This window comes from Xiphias gladius, chromosome 15 (genome assembly GCF_016859285.1).
Source record: "Xiphias gladius isolate SHS-SW01 ecotype Sanya breed wild chromosome 15, ASM1685928v1, whole genome shotgun sequence".
NCBI lineage: Eukaryota > Metazoa > Chordata > Actinopteri > Istiophoriformes > Xiphiidae > Xiphias > Xiphias gladius.
Genome location: NC_053414.1, coordinates 9200385 through 9216056, shown reverse-complemented (window position 1 = coordinate 9216056; position 15672 = coordinate 9200385). Strand labels below are relative to the sequence as shown.

Genomic DNA, 15672 nt, shown 5'->3' with positions numbered 1-15672 from the left:
TAATTCTCATGGTTGTTTTTGTTTATCATGGTACTTTATGTACTGTAACAAGCCCTAATAGGCCATCGTTTACATTTACTAAGACCCCTGGCCCCGGTATTAAAATGCTATCCACATCTTGATATCTGGATAAAACATTCCCATAGAAGTGTCACTGAATTTACAATAGCCTTTATTTTGATCTCAGACACACTCATCTACAGTTGATGTATGCAGTAGATTCTGTGTCATTCAGATCTGTTAGAAGTACCACTCGCAGTGTACAACCATCATGACTCATTCTGAAGTTTGCCATCCACTCAGCTTCACAGGGACACTCCAGCGTGATCAGGCTACGGTAGTAACATTCACAGCAGCTGCAAAAAACTACCTACCTGTCTTTTCCTTTGCCTCCTAAAACGGCAATCTGTTCTGCCTCGAACAAAAAGTGAAGACATGCTGTCCCATGTCACGTCAAATTAACCCCTACCCATATGTATCATTTGATTACACGTACCTGACTTAGTTATTTTTGTTTCTCGGTGAAATTTCTTGACAAATATTAGGTGAATTGCCATTAGAATTTGTGACACACATTAATGCCCCCCTCAGGATGAATTGTAATAACTTTAGTGATCCCTTAACTTTATATCTAGTGTCACCACCAGGTCAAAATTTGGAATTGCCCAATACTTTGGTCATGACTAAATGCCCGCAAAACTCTCGACATTCCCATCATCCTCAGCTGTGTTTTACTGCTAATTGGCAAACGTTAGCATGCCAACATGGGAATCATTATACCTACTAAACATCAGCAGGTTAGCATGATCTTAGCAAGCGTGTTAGCTTGCTTAAGTTAGCATTTAGCTCAAGGCACTGCTGTCCTTAAGTAGAATCAGACAAAGCCACTCCAGTCAGAGTGCGGACAAGAATGAGTACAAATACCTGTTAGTAAACATGGGCTGTGATCTCATTTTAATACCAGGTGTAAATGAGCTCTAATTCCTTTACATGTACAGTTCCATTACTCTTAACCTTTTTAAGTGTTCCCACGTGTGTGTGAGCCTGCGGTATCTGCGTTTAGTGATTCTCCGCTCATCTATTTCTGTTTGCCATGGAGCAGCTGCTTCTGTCTGAACTGATCACTCAAAGCCAGACAGAAAAGAGAGAGAGAGAGAAGTGTGTGGCTGTGCGTGTGTGTTTCTGTGTGTGTGTCCAGTGTGCTAATGATGAATCATTTTATGGATGTGTATCTTTGCAAGGTGCAGTGTTTTTTTTTAATCTATATCGGATTTGCCCTTTTTCCTCTTCCTCCACCTGTCCTCATCTTGTCTCTCTCTCTACTGGCGTCTCCCTGCCTATGTCCTATATCATCTCAGGAATCATTATTCCGCCGCTACAGTCTGAACCAACACACTCCCACCTGCGAGCTTGTGTTTCTGCATGTGTGAGCGTGTCCTCTGTCTAAAGTCGTTAAATATTCTTAAGACAGAGACCTCTTTTAATTATCCACTAATCACACTTTTAATTACCTGCCACGCACACATCCATCACTGACTAGACTGTACACACATGCACACAGACCCTGTGCACACACATATACTCGCACACACACACATCTGTCATTGGAAAGAGTTTTTAACCTATTGACAATATAGAGAGAGGGCCAGCAGAGGGGAGATGAATAAGAGAGAGAGTGAGAGACAACACAGAGCAGCGAGGAGTGACTGATGAAGTTGGTGGCTGACAGGTGATTACCACAGAAGAGACCATGAAACAAATGAATGAACAAATGAATGCAAAATGCAAAATAGGTTGTAAATAAAAACACAGTTCTCTCAAGAGATTAACAGTGCACATTTATGTTCGCCGTCTTCCGCACTATAGATATCTTTGGATTTCCCACGCTAAGCATCCCCTGGACAGCCAGACAAAAACAACACAATGCTGATTGACTGGTTAATATCAGAGCCACAAGATGACATCCTCGAGATCTGAGCTCTGGATCAATAACCAGAAGGTCACAAGTTTCTTTTCTCTCAGACACAAATAAAGGCTAGATTTTAGCGCATCCTGCTCTCGGGAAATTACACTCTCGCTTTCTGTGCCCTAGCCTCTCTGCTCATGTATTCACGTGGGAGTTTTGTGTTTATGATTTGGGGGCTTATGTAGAGAAATAAATGCATTCACAGTGTTTAAGATGGTGACCCGGTGTCCCTTGTTTTTAGTTTAAACACTTAGCTATCCAAGCTTATTGAAGAAAACTCTTCTCACTTCCTCTGTCACTTTCCCTGTTCTCACTGCTAGGGTGGGATAGAGGATCCCTATTCATCATTATCACCTTGGCTCACCAGATAATTACAGTGTACCACAAAAAATAGACATTCGCTCATACATGCACACAAACATGTACATGTACGGTAACACACACACAAACAGGCTCAGAGACGTCGTTCACACTCATGACGGTCTCTAATTTTGTGCTGCTGCAGAACCAGCCTTCACAATGACATTTACGTCAGCTGCCCATTTTGCACTTGTGCCTCTTGGGCAATTTTCTAGCTCCAAACAAACCTGCTTTCGCCAAAATGGGTGGAGTTGCAGCTGAGGCAGTTTCTATGCCGAGCAGGTGGCACGCTGCAATTTAGGTACCTTTTTAGCATGAAATTGAGCTTGCATTTCTGCCTGCTATTACAAAACGATAGCGAAAAGAAGAATTTTTGTTGCCTTATTTGGTCGACTTGGACACATGAAAAGCCCTTTCATGTCTTTTTTTGTTTTGCCTTTTTCACTTTGATTATAGATTTTTCATTTAGTACACTTAAATAGATATTAGATACACATCAAAAGAAAAGTCTGCACATGGTTAGATTCATGGATAATTCTCACCAAAGTACACACATACACAAATATGCATGCTGGCTTAAAGTGGCGACCCATCATTTCATTTTGAGTCGTTTCTATTAATGCATGTGCGCTGAGTTTGTTTTCCTAGTTTCAAGAAAACAGACACAACAACGTCTGTCACCCTGCATGGCTTTTGTAGAAGGAGCAGGTCAGTGTGAGTGATGCATTCACTGACAATGTAGCTGCGGGCTTTGTGCACATTTGAAGATCTATGAAAGAAAGTGTGTTTGTTATAGAATAATGTAGATTAAAATGTTTTCGCCTGTAGGCGGAATCATTTTTTTGTATTGTATTGACTTCCTTTCACCATGGTGACAAGTGTATCAGTTAAAAACCCTTGTTTTATAGGCGATGCTGTAACTGTGTGGTTGTGTCGGCATTGATAATAAAGCAGACACATTGTGCGTGTTTACTCCATGCAATTGCTACTGACCTTTACAGCTACCAGAAGCAATTTGTCTACATTTAAATAACAATATATGACTGGATTTTTATAAATCAGCATCAATTATCAGTGTAATCCTGTGTATAAAAAATTCCACATACGCACAATGTCTATTATTTACCACACCATGGTGTGTCAAATGGCTGTACTCAGCAGTGAGCAGAGTTGAAGCTATTCTCAGATTTAGGCGAGCATCCACAGTTGTCGAAATTCATAGAAACAGTGATGCAACTATGCACAGAGAACAACTGTATCAGGAAATTTCCAATAGTGTCTTACAACTTTTAATTTGAAGGTACACTGTACATTGTGAGATGATGGAAATTTGTAAGCTGTCACATGTTGTTATACCATATATACCGAGCTAGCCATCCCCTTAATATCTCTAGTTGTATTAAACAATTGTAGGCAGTTTTACAAATTGGTGACCAGGCTACTTTATGGCAATACTGAACATTTTCTCTATTGATTAATCATCAAAAATCATTTCATCATGAAAAATTCCTTCAAATTTCCTTCAAATGTCTTGTGTCAAAGATATTACATTCACTTTACTATTTTAAGACAGTCAGTGATTATTAAGTTATCAAAATAGTTACCAATTCATTTTCTGTAGGTCAGCTAATCGAATTGTTGCAGCTGTTCGATTAGCCAAAAGCACTAAACCATATATCCAGCCATGTAACCATGAACATTTAACACCTGCTGTGTGTAACATACAGTACAGGGTATATACAGGGTCGGGAGTCACACTCTTTTTCAAGTTCAAACAGTCACATGAACCAGAATTAGAAAATGATGGGTTATTTATAAGTGTCAAGAGTAGCGGCTCTCTGCTCAGCTGGTCTCTTTAGCTGGGAGCGACGGTTTTTGAGAATAAGGTGTGTTTCTCCAACTGAGAGAAAGACAGAGAGAGAGAGTGAGACGGAAAGACAGCAAGAGAAGTCACCACCAGTTGTGTGGTTAATTGGAAGCAGACATAATTAGTGCTAATTACGATAATAACCATTCGTCTAGAGATCCATCCACCTAATGGGACTCAAACAGTCACTCAGCTGCACACACACAGCCTCACAAAAGGAGCTGTTACCATCCATCCAGCCTCCTTGTTAGAAGAATGCGGTTTTCTACTGTAGATGTAACGTACAACCTGTTATGACAGATATCTTTACCATTAAAAGCAAATGTTTTTCCCTGTGCATTTACGTGAATAACCGCCTGTATGTGTACATGGATGACAAAGAGACAGCCAGACAGTCATAAAGTAAGGATAGAAAGGAAGGAAGTCACTGAGCTCCTGTAGCTGAACAAACAGTGAGTGGAGAGAAAAGTCTCCCCCCTCTGTTTACTCAACATCTAGCCCTATCCCTCTCTCCTGTCTTCCCTTCCTGCCTCCATCTCACCCTTGCCCCGCTTTGCTTTCTTTTCCTGTTTCGTTGCCTTTCCACTTTCCTCTGCCTATCCCTCAGGCCATGCCAGGGGACATTAAACAAACGTAGTCTGTCCAGCAGCCCTCTCTTACTCTTACTCTTTCTCTCTCGCCTTCTCGCTTTCTCGCTCTCTCCCATACAAGCACACTCACCAGTTACTTTCAGACTGCAGGCCCTAGGCTGTGTGGGTACGAGGATACTCCACTATGTGTGTGCAGGAATGCACTTCCTCTGCCTTTGTGTATATGCGTGGTTTTATGGAGGACTTACTGGCAGTGGCAACTGTCCAAGCCCGTGAGCGTCCACAGAGAAGTCTCCCTTTCTGTGTCCTGTAAAGGTGATTGAGGTAGGAAGCCTGTGATTTAGGCACTGCATTAATTACAAGTCACAGAGCCGCAGAGTGTGTAAGATAGGAAAACGTTTTCGGAGTCAGTGAAGGGGCTGTTAAAATCTCTCACAAACACATTAGTGTTCATTACTGCTGTGACCTCTACCATCTTTCTTTTTTGCCCCCTCTCTTTCTCCCTCTCTTCATTGGTCTCATGTGCAGTCACATATGCAGGCTGTATTTCTCTGAGAGGAAAAATCATCAAGATTCATCAAGCAGAACCAAGACATTAACAAAGAATAACTTTAGATTGGGTTTTGAGTTATTAAGAAAGTGTGGACGGAAATGGGAATGCATTTTTGCCATGTGAGAGGAGTTGTACACTACGTGGCCAAAAGTGTGATGTCCTCATATGCACGTTTGGCCTGAGACTGCAAAGTTCCCCCTCAAGGAGTTGGATAGTGGAGGGGGTCAGAGTTTCTGAACCTTTTTTCATCAGGTTCTTTTTAGTGTTAACTATGTACATAAGTTAAAAAAAGTGTCGCCAGCCAGATGCATTCCTCTCTCTTACTGTTACTTTGAATGTGGGCAGTAGTCAGCCTATGGTCACCACTCAACAGGGACATTCTTTAGCACGAAACACCGAATTTGAAACATCCTGCTCTGATTAATTACCACAAAGCAAACATAGAATGTGCTCAATCAATCGCCTGCTGAATTGAATCAGACAGACCCCTGACGCATCTCATCGCATGATCAGTTTAGCTACTAGGTGATGGTCTAAACAGTCAGCTCACTCCTTAAATACAGAGCCTTTGCTTTGTGAGCTAGTGTAATAATTTATTCTGATCTTAGCAGAGATACTATTTATGTCAGGTGAGGCAGGGACACTTTACTATAATACGTTGTGAGAAACCCTGGACTGTTTTTGTAGGAAATCTTAATGCTACAGCATACAGTGATATTTTAGACGTTCAGTGCGCTTCCAACTTTGTGACATAAGTTTGGAGAAGGCTCTGTCCTTTTTTAACATGACAGTCCCCCCCATGCACAAAGCGTGGCCCATAAAGACACAGTTTTCCCCGTTTGGAGTGGAAGAACGGGCCTGGACTGAGCTCTGACCTCAACCCTTTCTAGCAAGTCTGGGATGAACTGGATCATTGACTGAGAGCCAGGACTTATTAGCATCAATTGACCGGCCTCTTTTGCTTTTATTGCTGAATCAGAGCAAATCACTGCGGTCAGAGTCCAAAGACTTAGGAAAAGCCTCCCAGAAGAGTGGAGGCTTTTGTAACAGCTTATTAATGACTATGGTTTTGGAATGAGGGGTTCGGTAATCTAGCGCTGTCAAAATAGTTGCCAATTAATTTTTCTGTCAATCTACTAATCGATTAATCAACCGATTGTTTCAGTAGTCACATATGGGTGTAGGTTCAAGTGTCCATATACTTTGTGTGAGCGTCCACATAATTTTGGCCATGTACTGTGTTATCCTGCCAGAGGTTGCGTAAATGTAGGTCTGATCCTATGGCTCTGAATGTGCCCAACGGTTTGCTTAAATGAAAGTGAATGTTTCCCTGTTATCATTTTAATGTTGTCCAAAATGTGGTGGCCGTGATTGAAATTGAGATAGACAGAATCCATGCCTTCTAAATAGTTGATGCACATTTTTAATGCATCAGCAGCCTGCTTCCATTACTTTTTCTCATTTGGTTCAGCTCCAACAGGCTTATTATAGGGATGTGGAGTTGTTTGGTGGATGTTTTGTTGTTCTGCCTTTTGTTGATTACAAGATAAAGGGGTAGCAGACATTTTGTGTTTTAAGGTGTTTTAGGGATTTATTTAGAACAAGTTTGGAACAAGTGCCTAAGCTCACTTAATAGCTGTTGCAGCAGGAATGCCAATGACAGTCCAGCTGTGGGACACAGCTATACCACCCTGCTTAGTAGCAACTACAACAATTCCTAATGCAAAATAAGTCACATAATATTAGGGTTCCCAGTATTTTATTTTTTAAACCACAAAATTGTAATTTTGTCAACACATGGTCCATCATTGAAGAGCTGAAGAGTTATAGACGGACAAATTGTTTTTAAGTGTGAAGTAGCTGGTCATATTTGAAAGTGTAAGCCAGTTTTACTCCTGTATTTACAAACATTATTTATACAAACTGACTTTGACAGCATCAGAAAACATTAATGACTTAGTTGTAGTCCAAAAAAGTCAGTTTCAGAGTAACAGCAGGCTTCAGTCATTGTCAGTTTTATTGGTGGTGCTACCCTTTTGTTTACAATAGAATCCTGCATTGAGGACAGTTAAGTTGTGAATTGGAATTCTAGAAACAAAATCTCAAGGCTTTCTTTAGACTTTATAAAAGAATAATTGAGTTTCTCTCTTGAATTTAATACGGAACAAATTTCACTGTTAAAGCCAGCAAGCAGAAACCAAGTTTCAGATTTCAGAAGTTTGGGTTTCATAATTTATCTTGTACGCTATGTTTTTCATCAGTCAGAAACTCAAACAGATGTTTTTTGAAAGATAATTTAGGTGAGCAAGGGTATTAAAAAATATTCAGCCTATATAAAGTAAAAAAAAATCTTCAACCTCAGGCTGTGTTAACAATAGTTTCATTTAAACTATGCATGGAAAATCCCTAAAGCAGCAGATATGTCAAGAGCTACTGGCATTGGTCCAGTTTCCAGTCTTTACTCAGTTAGACTGTTTAATCCCATAACAAAAACAGATCTGTCATATTTTCCAAAACTACATGTAACTGTAAGGTAAGTCCTCTTCATTGTTTTTTCATTTCTCTGCTCACCACCAGGATCATTCATCTTTTTTCCTTTCTTTGTACTAATACGCTACAGTGAGGTTCAGTACCTTATATCATCTGAGATATTTTATCCTTGTGCCCAATTTACCCCAAAGCATCGCAACAGAAACTTTCTTTCAGGCATTGCCATCAGCCACCAGGGAGGGCATCATTTGAAATCAGTGAAAAGTACTGAACTGCCAGCTTCGTGTTCACACTAAGTTTCAACCAAGTGAAGCAAATGAACCGAGAAATGCAATTCTCGATGGATGACTTGTATGTTTATTCTCATGAAGTCCAATGAAGTTACAAGACAAAGTTTGAATTGTTTGTTTCTGAATTGAAAGGTGAAAAAACAGGCCACATTAAGGGGTCTTCAAATCAATGAAATTAAAAGAACAATCCGAAAAATAAGCAATTATTACAGCTGGAAAAGATGAAAGTAAAGTTTAAAGTTTAAATAAGTAATAAGGATGCCTTGTTAATGCTTGTAGTGATTGGCTTGACTGTTTTTTTTTGGCAGCCTTTGTTTGCAGTTGTGCAGATGAAGAAAGATATAAGCCAAAAATAGCTATCATAGTATATATTAATGAATATTGTGCAGAAGCTCTCCCATCCTCTCTGCATTCAAAATAATGCACTCTCTGCAGCTGAGTTTTATACTTACCAATTACTATGGGATAGAGGAAACCACACCACAGCTCAAGCTGACGGGCAATTTTTGAGAGCAGGAATGCTTTAAAAATTTGAATACCTCAGCCCTTTGTAAAGTTTGTAATATTTGAAAGCAGGATTTTTTCAGGTCCATAGACACACACACACACACACACACACACACACACACACACACACACACACACACACACACACACACACACACACACACACACACACACACACACACACACACACACACACACACACACACACAATGACGCCTTTAGCAGGTATAAACGTATGTACGTTAACTATCAATCAGTCCAACAGAGGTTGTATTCATGTGTCCACTGACTTAAACACCAAAGCAAACATCCGGTTTAAACGGCTACAAGGAACAGTGAATGCTCCCAACTGTGTGAGTGCCTGTGTGAGAAGGTATGCGTATACACCGTATGTGTGGCTGGCTGGCTGGCACTCACTTCGGAGATGAAGCTGCCAGAAAGCCTTCTGTCTGGACTCAGTTTACAGTAGAGTGTCCCTCCTTCTGCCCCGCTGCCACGCTCCTCTACCCCGAGCCTCCGTGCGTGTGTGTCAGACGCACTGTGGTTTAAGAACATGGCACGCTGCCTATCAGAGATAGAGAGGGAGGGCAGACAAGGCTGAGGTGGGCTCTGTTGGCAGGAAGCACGCACAATCACACACACACTTAAACACACTTAGACGTAAAAAAAAAAAAAATCCTCATTCATGCACTGACTCACTCACTCATCTTCTGGCCTGTGACACGTGTGTGCTAATTATCTCTAGGCACACGTGTGTGTTTGTGTTTGTGTGTCTGTGTGCGTGTGTGTGCCTGTTTGCATGTGAGCGTGTCTTTGTGTGTCTGTTTTTAGCATTCAGTCTTGCAGTGCGGACACCCGTGAGTGTTTATTAAATGAGTCTTGGGGCCAGACACTTAATGAAAGACCAATCTGGCTTGGTGCTTTGGTTCAAAGAAGTCAGGGGGGAGGAGATGGGAGGTAAGACAGGACAGTTGTATGGAGTGAGGGGGAAGGATAGTGTGACAGAGAGACAACTAGAGAGAGAAATGCAAAGAAAATTGGGAGAAACCAGGAAAGAAATGTGCAAATTGTAATCTGAGTGAGAAGGGAAAATGGGATTTGAGAGAAAGAGTTACAGAGGCTGTTTTTTATTACTTGAGTGTGGGTGAGGGATACAAGGAGGAATGCAGCAGGAGAAGGGAATATGATCTAGCTGATTACTGTATTTTAATTTTTCCTCCTCCGTCGGGGGAAGAACTGTCACACACATACACACACACACACACACACACACATGCAGACACATAAGCATGCAGAATCATGCACAGTTTTACAATTGAGTTTGTCTTTAATTAAAAGCCAGAGCAATTTTGCCCAGTTTGATTAAATGTAGAACTAAAAGAGAGCAGAAAGTTGCATGTTGAATTTGTTATATTAATGTAGTTGAGCTACATTGCTATTCAGTCAGAATGAACAGATGCATGTAAATTGTTCATGTGCACGCTTATTTGTATGTCTGTGTATGTGTGTCTGACTATATTGTAACTGTTAAGATGAGATTGCGCAACCCAGCCTCCAGCTACTCAGAACGAATTGGTACATTTTATTATTTTTTGAAGAGAATTCCAAATGAACTGAGGTCCTCTAATCTCTGTTGGCTGACTCCTTATTGGCATATTTCATTCCTTTTCCTCTGTGTTGCTTCTTAGATATGAAAGTTCCATGTGAAGATTTAATGGGAAATCAAGCCTGAGACCTCCCAATTTGGTACAAATGAAAGTGTGGAGCAAATCACTGTAACCATCAGCCTGTGTCATCACAAGTAATTTCACATGTAAATAGTACATATAAATGGAATATGTAAATGAGGAAAGATACTACATGAACACATACTTTTAACTCAACAAATGTTCAGATGTTAATATGCTATCTTAATTGGTCTTACTGCTTTCTCACACCCGCCCACTGAGCGCCTTTGACTTTGAATGTTAATAACTTAGTGGATTTAGATTCCCTCGAACCTCCCAGGCGCTCTCCTCCCTTAGACTCTATAGGCAAGTGGAGACATGCCTTCACTGTCTATTAATCAGCATGTGCTGGGTGAAACAGATGTGATAAAACGGGCTGGTCAGCGCAGTTAATGAGCTTAACAGCTATAAATTGCATTATAGACCTCGGTGAGGATGCAGAATCTGTTACTACTTTGCCATACGTAAGAGAGAGCAGGAGAAAGGTTTGGTTAAAGTCTCTATTTCAGGCAGCGAGATGTGGTTGAAAGCGCACACACATACATGCACACACAGAGCAACATACACACATAGATTGTACACTCATGCAAATAGAGTGTCAGTGTTGGGGTTGAGGCTCTGGCTGTAGCGAATGTTCTCCTGGGAAATCACACAGAAGAATTCCGTCTGCATGTGAGTGTGTGTGTTTGTGTCTCCTCTCTTCTTTTCTCTCCTCTCTCTTCTCCTCTATCAATATGTAGATCAATCAGTAGTGCCTTTGCACATACAAACACCTCCATGTACTTGGCCACTAGATATAAATCTCCTATTCATGCATCAACACAGCTTTCTTAAAGCTATGGATACTGGTAGATCACATTGGTTGTTCTCCATTTAGTTGTGCTAGCATGCCATTCATAACATTGCAGCAAGGGTGGGGTGATCACTTAAACTGGATGTAGATTGCATTTGAGGTGGCAGCCATGACACTAGTTATCTATCATCTGATAATCAAACAGTAGAAAATAGCCAAGATGCCATGGTAAACTTTAATTTCATCTTTTCCGGCCGTTTGGTGTTTACTGCAGAGACAGTACAGTACATTTCCCAATCATTCTCAGCCACTGCAAGCCATGCAAAATACATGTTTATTAGTCTGTAGTTTACATTGCTGTTGGTACAGCACCATGCTGTTGGTGCTGTTGGTTTACCTGCCACACAGAAACATTGATTCAAGTCGGAATAAGTAGCATGCTGTTCTGTGGACAAATTTAAATTGAGTCTAAATCACGTCCATCCGGCACAAACTGGCACTGCACAGACCTTGTTTTGGAGCTCACCCATTGCTGATAATTCAGCATAGCTAAACCATGTTCACAGAAAAATACGCCTATCTTACAAACACACACACACGCAGATGTTTTGTTCAACATAATGTCTTTCCAAATCTACGTGCATTCCTTTTCCAAATAAAAATGTGTTTAAACATGCAATATTCACAATTATTGCATATCTTTTCTTCTTTTATTTTTTATTTGTGTAGCCCAAAATTTGTCTCGCAGGGCTTTACAATCTGAACACAGCATACAGCCTCTGAGTAATTGTGTTGCGGGGGCACAGAAACAGGCTGAGTCTATAAGAATAAAAGACAGTCATTTCATTTTAATATGCTCTATTCTCCCTTTGGTCATATTGATTTCATTTCAGTCCTTGCTCTCAGGTTAGGATATTGGGGGATTTCCATCCTCTGACACGCTGTAAAATCAAGTAGCATCACTAAAAACATCAACCTGCGCTTCCTGCCTGGTGGCAACTGTTCCCATGCAGACAAGCTCAAACACATGAGCACTACCAATATATTTTTTACCCCCCTCGACTCCCTCCTGCCATCCTCCTTCCTATCCACACCGTCTCCCTCCAAAACCAACTCTTCCTATTATGCTCCCCTGAAAAGCAACAGCAACACAAAGACTTTTTGTAAGCGATTGTTTCTTATCTCAGTGGCTCTTGTGAGGACAGTTAGATCTTGAGGTTCTGATTGTGTGCGCACGTGTATACTGTATGTTTGTGCAGTATTGATTGCTGCGGGTATGTGGGGAAATGACGATGGATCAGGGAAAAGACGGAAGAACAGAAGATAACACACAAACAACAAGATTGGCCAGAAGAATGAAAGAGATACAAAATGAGCCACATATCAATCTGAGACAGGAGGAGAGATTTATTTAAGCTCTTTGAATCCTCTTTCCTTTCTGATGCTTGTATTCAATGTTTCCTCCCCCCCTTATGAATTCTAAAAGATCCATGTACCAAACACTCTCCTCTTGTCAGAGTCTCAGTTTGAGCAGTGTTCTTGTCTCAGACGGAGCAATGCTAGAATGAGGCATATTTTCCTTTTCACTTTTTGTTACTGTTTTTTCTTATCCCTTTTTCTCCCTGTGTTTTGTTTGTGCCCTACAGAGCAATCACTACGGACAATCAGCTGGTCGTCCTGGCAACCACTGCGACGGATGCAGGACGTTACCATGTCGAGGCGGTGAACGAGATGACAGGAGAGAATGTGACAAGTCCCGCCGTCTACCTGAGCATCTCAGGTAAAAACAGACACCCTACCTGATTCTAAAAGCGGTGGGAGAAAACAAACAACAACACTAATTAGCAGTGTGTGCAGTCAGAACATCAGAATCAGTTTAGTCTAAAATGAATCCATGCAGAACGTTTAAATCTTATAACGAGAAAAAGAGTCTATGCCATAATCACATATGACTGATTGTGGATTAGAAGATTTTCCGGCTCTTTGCGAAATTGCTACTTGCTCATTATTTGATTTTATTTCACCCCTTTTTAGGCTTTTGAGGAGCTTGATTAAGTGCTGTGTGTTATCACTAGGGTTGGGGTTTGATAGCATTTTAATGGATCTGAATCAGTCTTACTAAAAAAAAATAACTAAAACAAAGATTTATTTGAAATCTGTACTAATTGTTGGCTCAGAAGACAGTTTTGATTGGTAGCCTAGTTATAATTAAATGAGAAGAGCAGCAGAACATATGAACAGTGGATTAAATACCTATACGACAAATTACTTTTTGTAAGCTACAGTACTTGAGCCAAATACCGGAGCTGGTGATTTTGAACCACTAAGATGAGAAGCCTAAATTATTGATGTCGTATGAATGAAAGTTAAACTGGGAGATTCTAACAACTGAAAAACACCTGAAACAGTTATTTTGTTTCTTTGGAGAAAAATCAACACTCAGAAAAAACACTGTCCACTCACAATCACTGAGTGATGTCAAGTGGTGGTCCGAGTCCTGTTTCTTTTATCCCACAAATAATTTTTGGCAAAGGCAACAGTCAGAGCTGGCTACAAAAAATAATAACACTGAGGAGAGACAAAACTATTTAATAAAAGATTGGCTAGACTTAACGCATTGCAAATCTATCAATCTATATTTTGCCAACCTGGAACTCCATCCAAAATGAAAATGGCTATTAGAAACCAACCTTAAGCCGAAGACATATATCACAATTGTTGAGCCAATTATGAACATGAATATTGGGCGTGACGACTGATCGTACCAAGCTGGGCGGGGTCTGCTCTGGTCTATGTCAGTTGATGTTAACAGATAAAATCATACTCATGTGTGACATGTAAAGATTGTAATCTTAAATCTCCAGATCCAGTTGCTGCCATTTTCAGTCACAAAGATTTGCTTATACATGTTTGATATTTACGACTGACATTGGCAACCAATGATGTCACTTGTATGTCATCCAAGGGAAACATACTGACTGCCTACATTTACAGTAGGGTTATATGTGTGTGTGTGTGTGTGTGTGTGTGTGTGTGTGTGTGTGTGTGTGTGTGTGTGTGTGTGTGTGTGTGTGTGTGTGTGTGTGTTTGTGTTTGTGTGTGTGTGTGTGTGTGTGTGCGTGTGTGTATAAGTCTGTGCCTTTTTTTTTGGCCTTTTCAGCACAAATGTCACTGCATTTGAACAGTACAAGCTGCTGGTTGCCACCCAGCAGCTTGTACTTGCTTTCGTATAAGTACACACGACAATGGGTATTCTCACGATATTTACAGGGTTGTTCACTGCCAGAACTCCATTTGTTCCAGACCAGTCATTAAGTGTGTTGTCTGTAGCTATATTTACTCAGTAATAAGGTTTATGCTCCTTCCTGACTGTGGTGAATTTTTGCCTCTCCCTCTGTGTTTCTGCCTGTGTCACGGCCTCATTTGGTGACTCACTTTATTGCTGTATCCTTCTCTGTATCTCTATTGGTTCTCCTTGGAGGACAGAGGATATACTCTACAGTCAAACAGTCCTTTAGCTGAAGTGTTCACTATATTTAAATGAGAAAGGGAGGGAGTGCTCTGTCCCTTGTGGCTGTATAGTGTTTTAATTAGATTCTCTTTACAGGGCTGTATCCTATGGTATCCTTTGTCACAAATACACACACACTGACACACACACAATCACATAAATATACGTACAGTACCTTGTTACAGCTGTCAGTATAGAGTGCTCCCTTGGGCGTTTTTTGGGAATGGTAAGGGTATAGTTAGGCTTCACTGATCAGTCTTCGGCCATAAACGTCAGTGTGTGTCGGTGTGTGTGTTTGTCTCTGTTTATTATTGAGTGTTTTTCTACAATAAACATTTCTTGGGTAAATATCCTTTGGGAGGAGTAGAGGAAAGAGGAATTAAATACAAACTGGAAGACTAAAGAGTCAAACTGATGCAAAAAAAAAAAGGCCAAGATGTGAAAGAGAAAAGAGAGCAAACAATGAAACATGGAAAAAGCAGGTATTCCTATTTTGTTTAGATTCTTAGTCAGTCTTTTTTTGTATAGTTAATGTGACCGTGTTTGGATCATCTTCATGGCTCAGTCACATAGGTAACAACACTGATTACAATGATGAAGTGATTATTGCCAGGCCTGAATCTTGTCAGAAAATCTAATAGAAGATCATGAATTTGGACTGAAATGATGGCTATATTGATTGTTTTGGTTTTACAAATATTCTGGGTTATACTAACAGTTATACATTAAACAAATAGTATCGTGTACGCCTATTTGAGTTTTTTGTAATTGCGAAGATACAAAAACCGGTACTGGGCACCATTATTAAAACCACTAACTAGGGATCTTCCTAATGACTAATTTCCCTCTCGATTGAACGGAAATTTAAATTTATACTATTTGACGAATCGGGGAAGGGGGTCCATCCGGGTACTCCTGATGGTCCACTGGCCCTGCAGATGCGGTGGGATTTCTCCCGGCGGCCAGTCCGACTGTGAAACACGGCCCGATATCAATGTGTTCGTGTGTTTGAGAGAGA

The 15672-nt window shown here is 40.6% G+C and overlaps 1 protein-coding gene across 1 annotated transcript in view; it reads left to right on the top strand.

Moving 5' to 3' along the window:
• The window catches only part of LOC120800465 (protein sidekick-1-like), a 240610-nt gene that overhangs the window by 108006 nt on the left and 116932 nt on the right, over window positions 1–15672 (top strand). The window contains exon 6 of the mRNA XM_040146590.1: window positions 12790–12923. Coding sequence (XP_040002524.1) covers window positions 12790–12923 — 134 coding nt within the window. The remainder of the gene's footprint in view (window positions 1–12789; window positions 12924–15672) is intronic.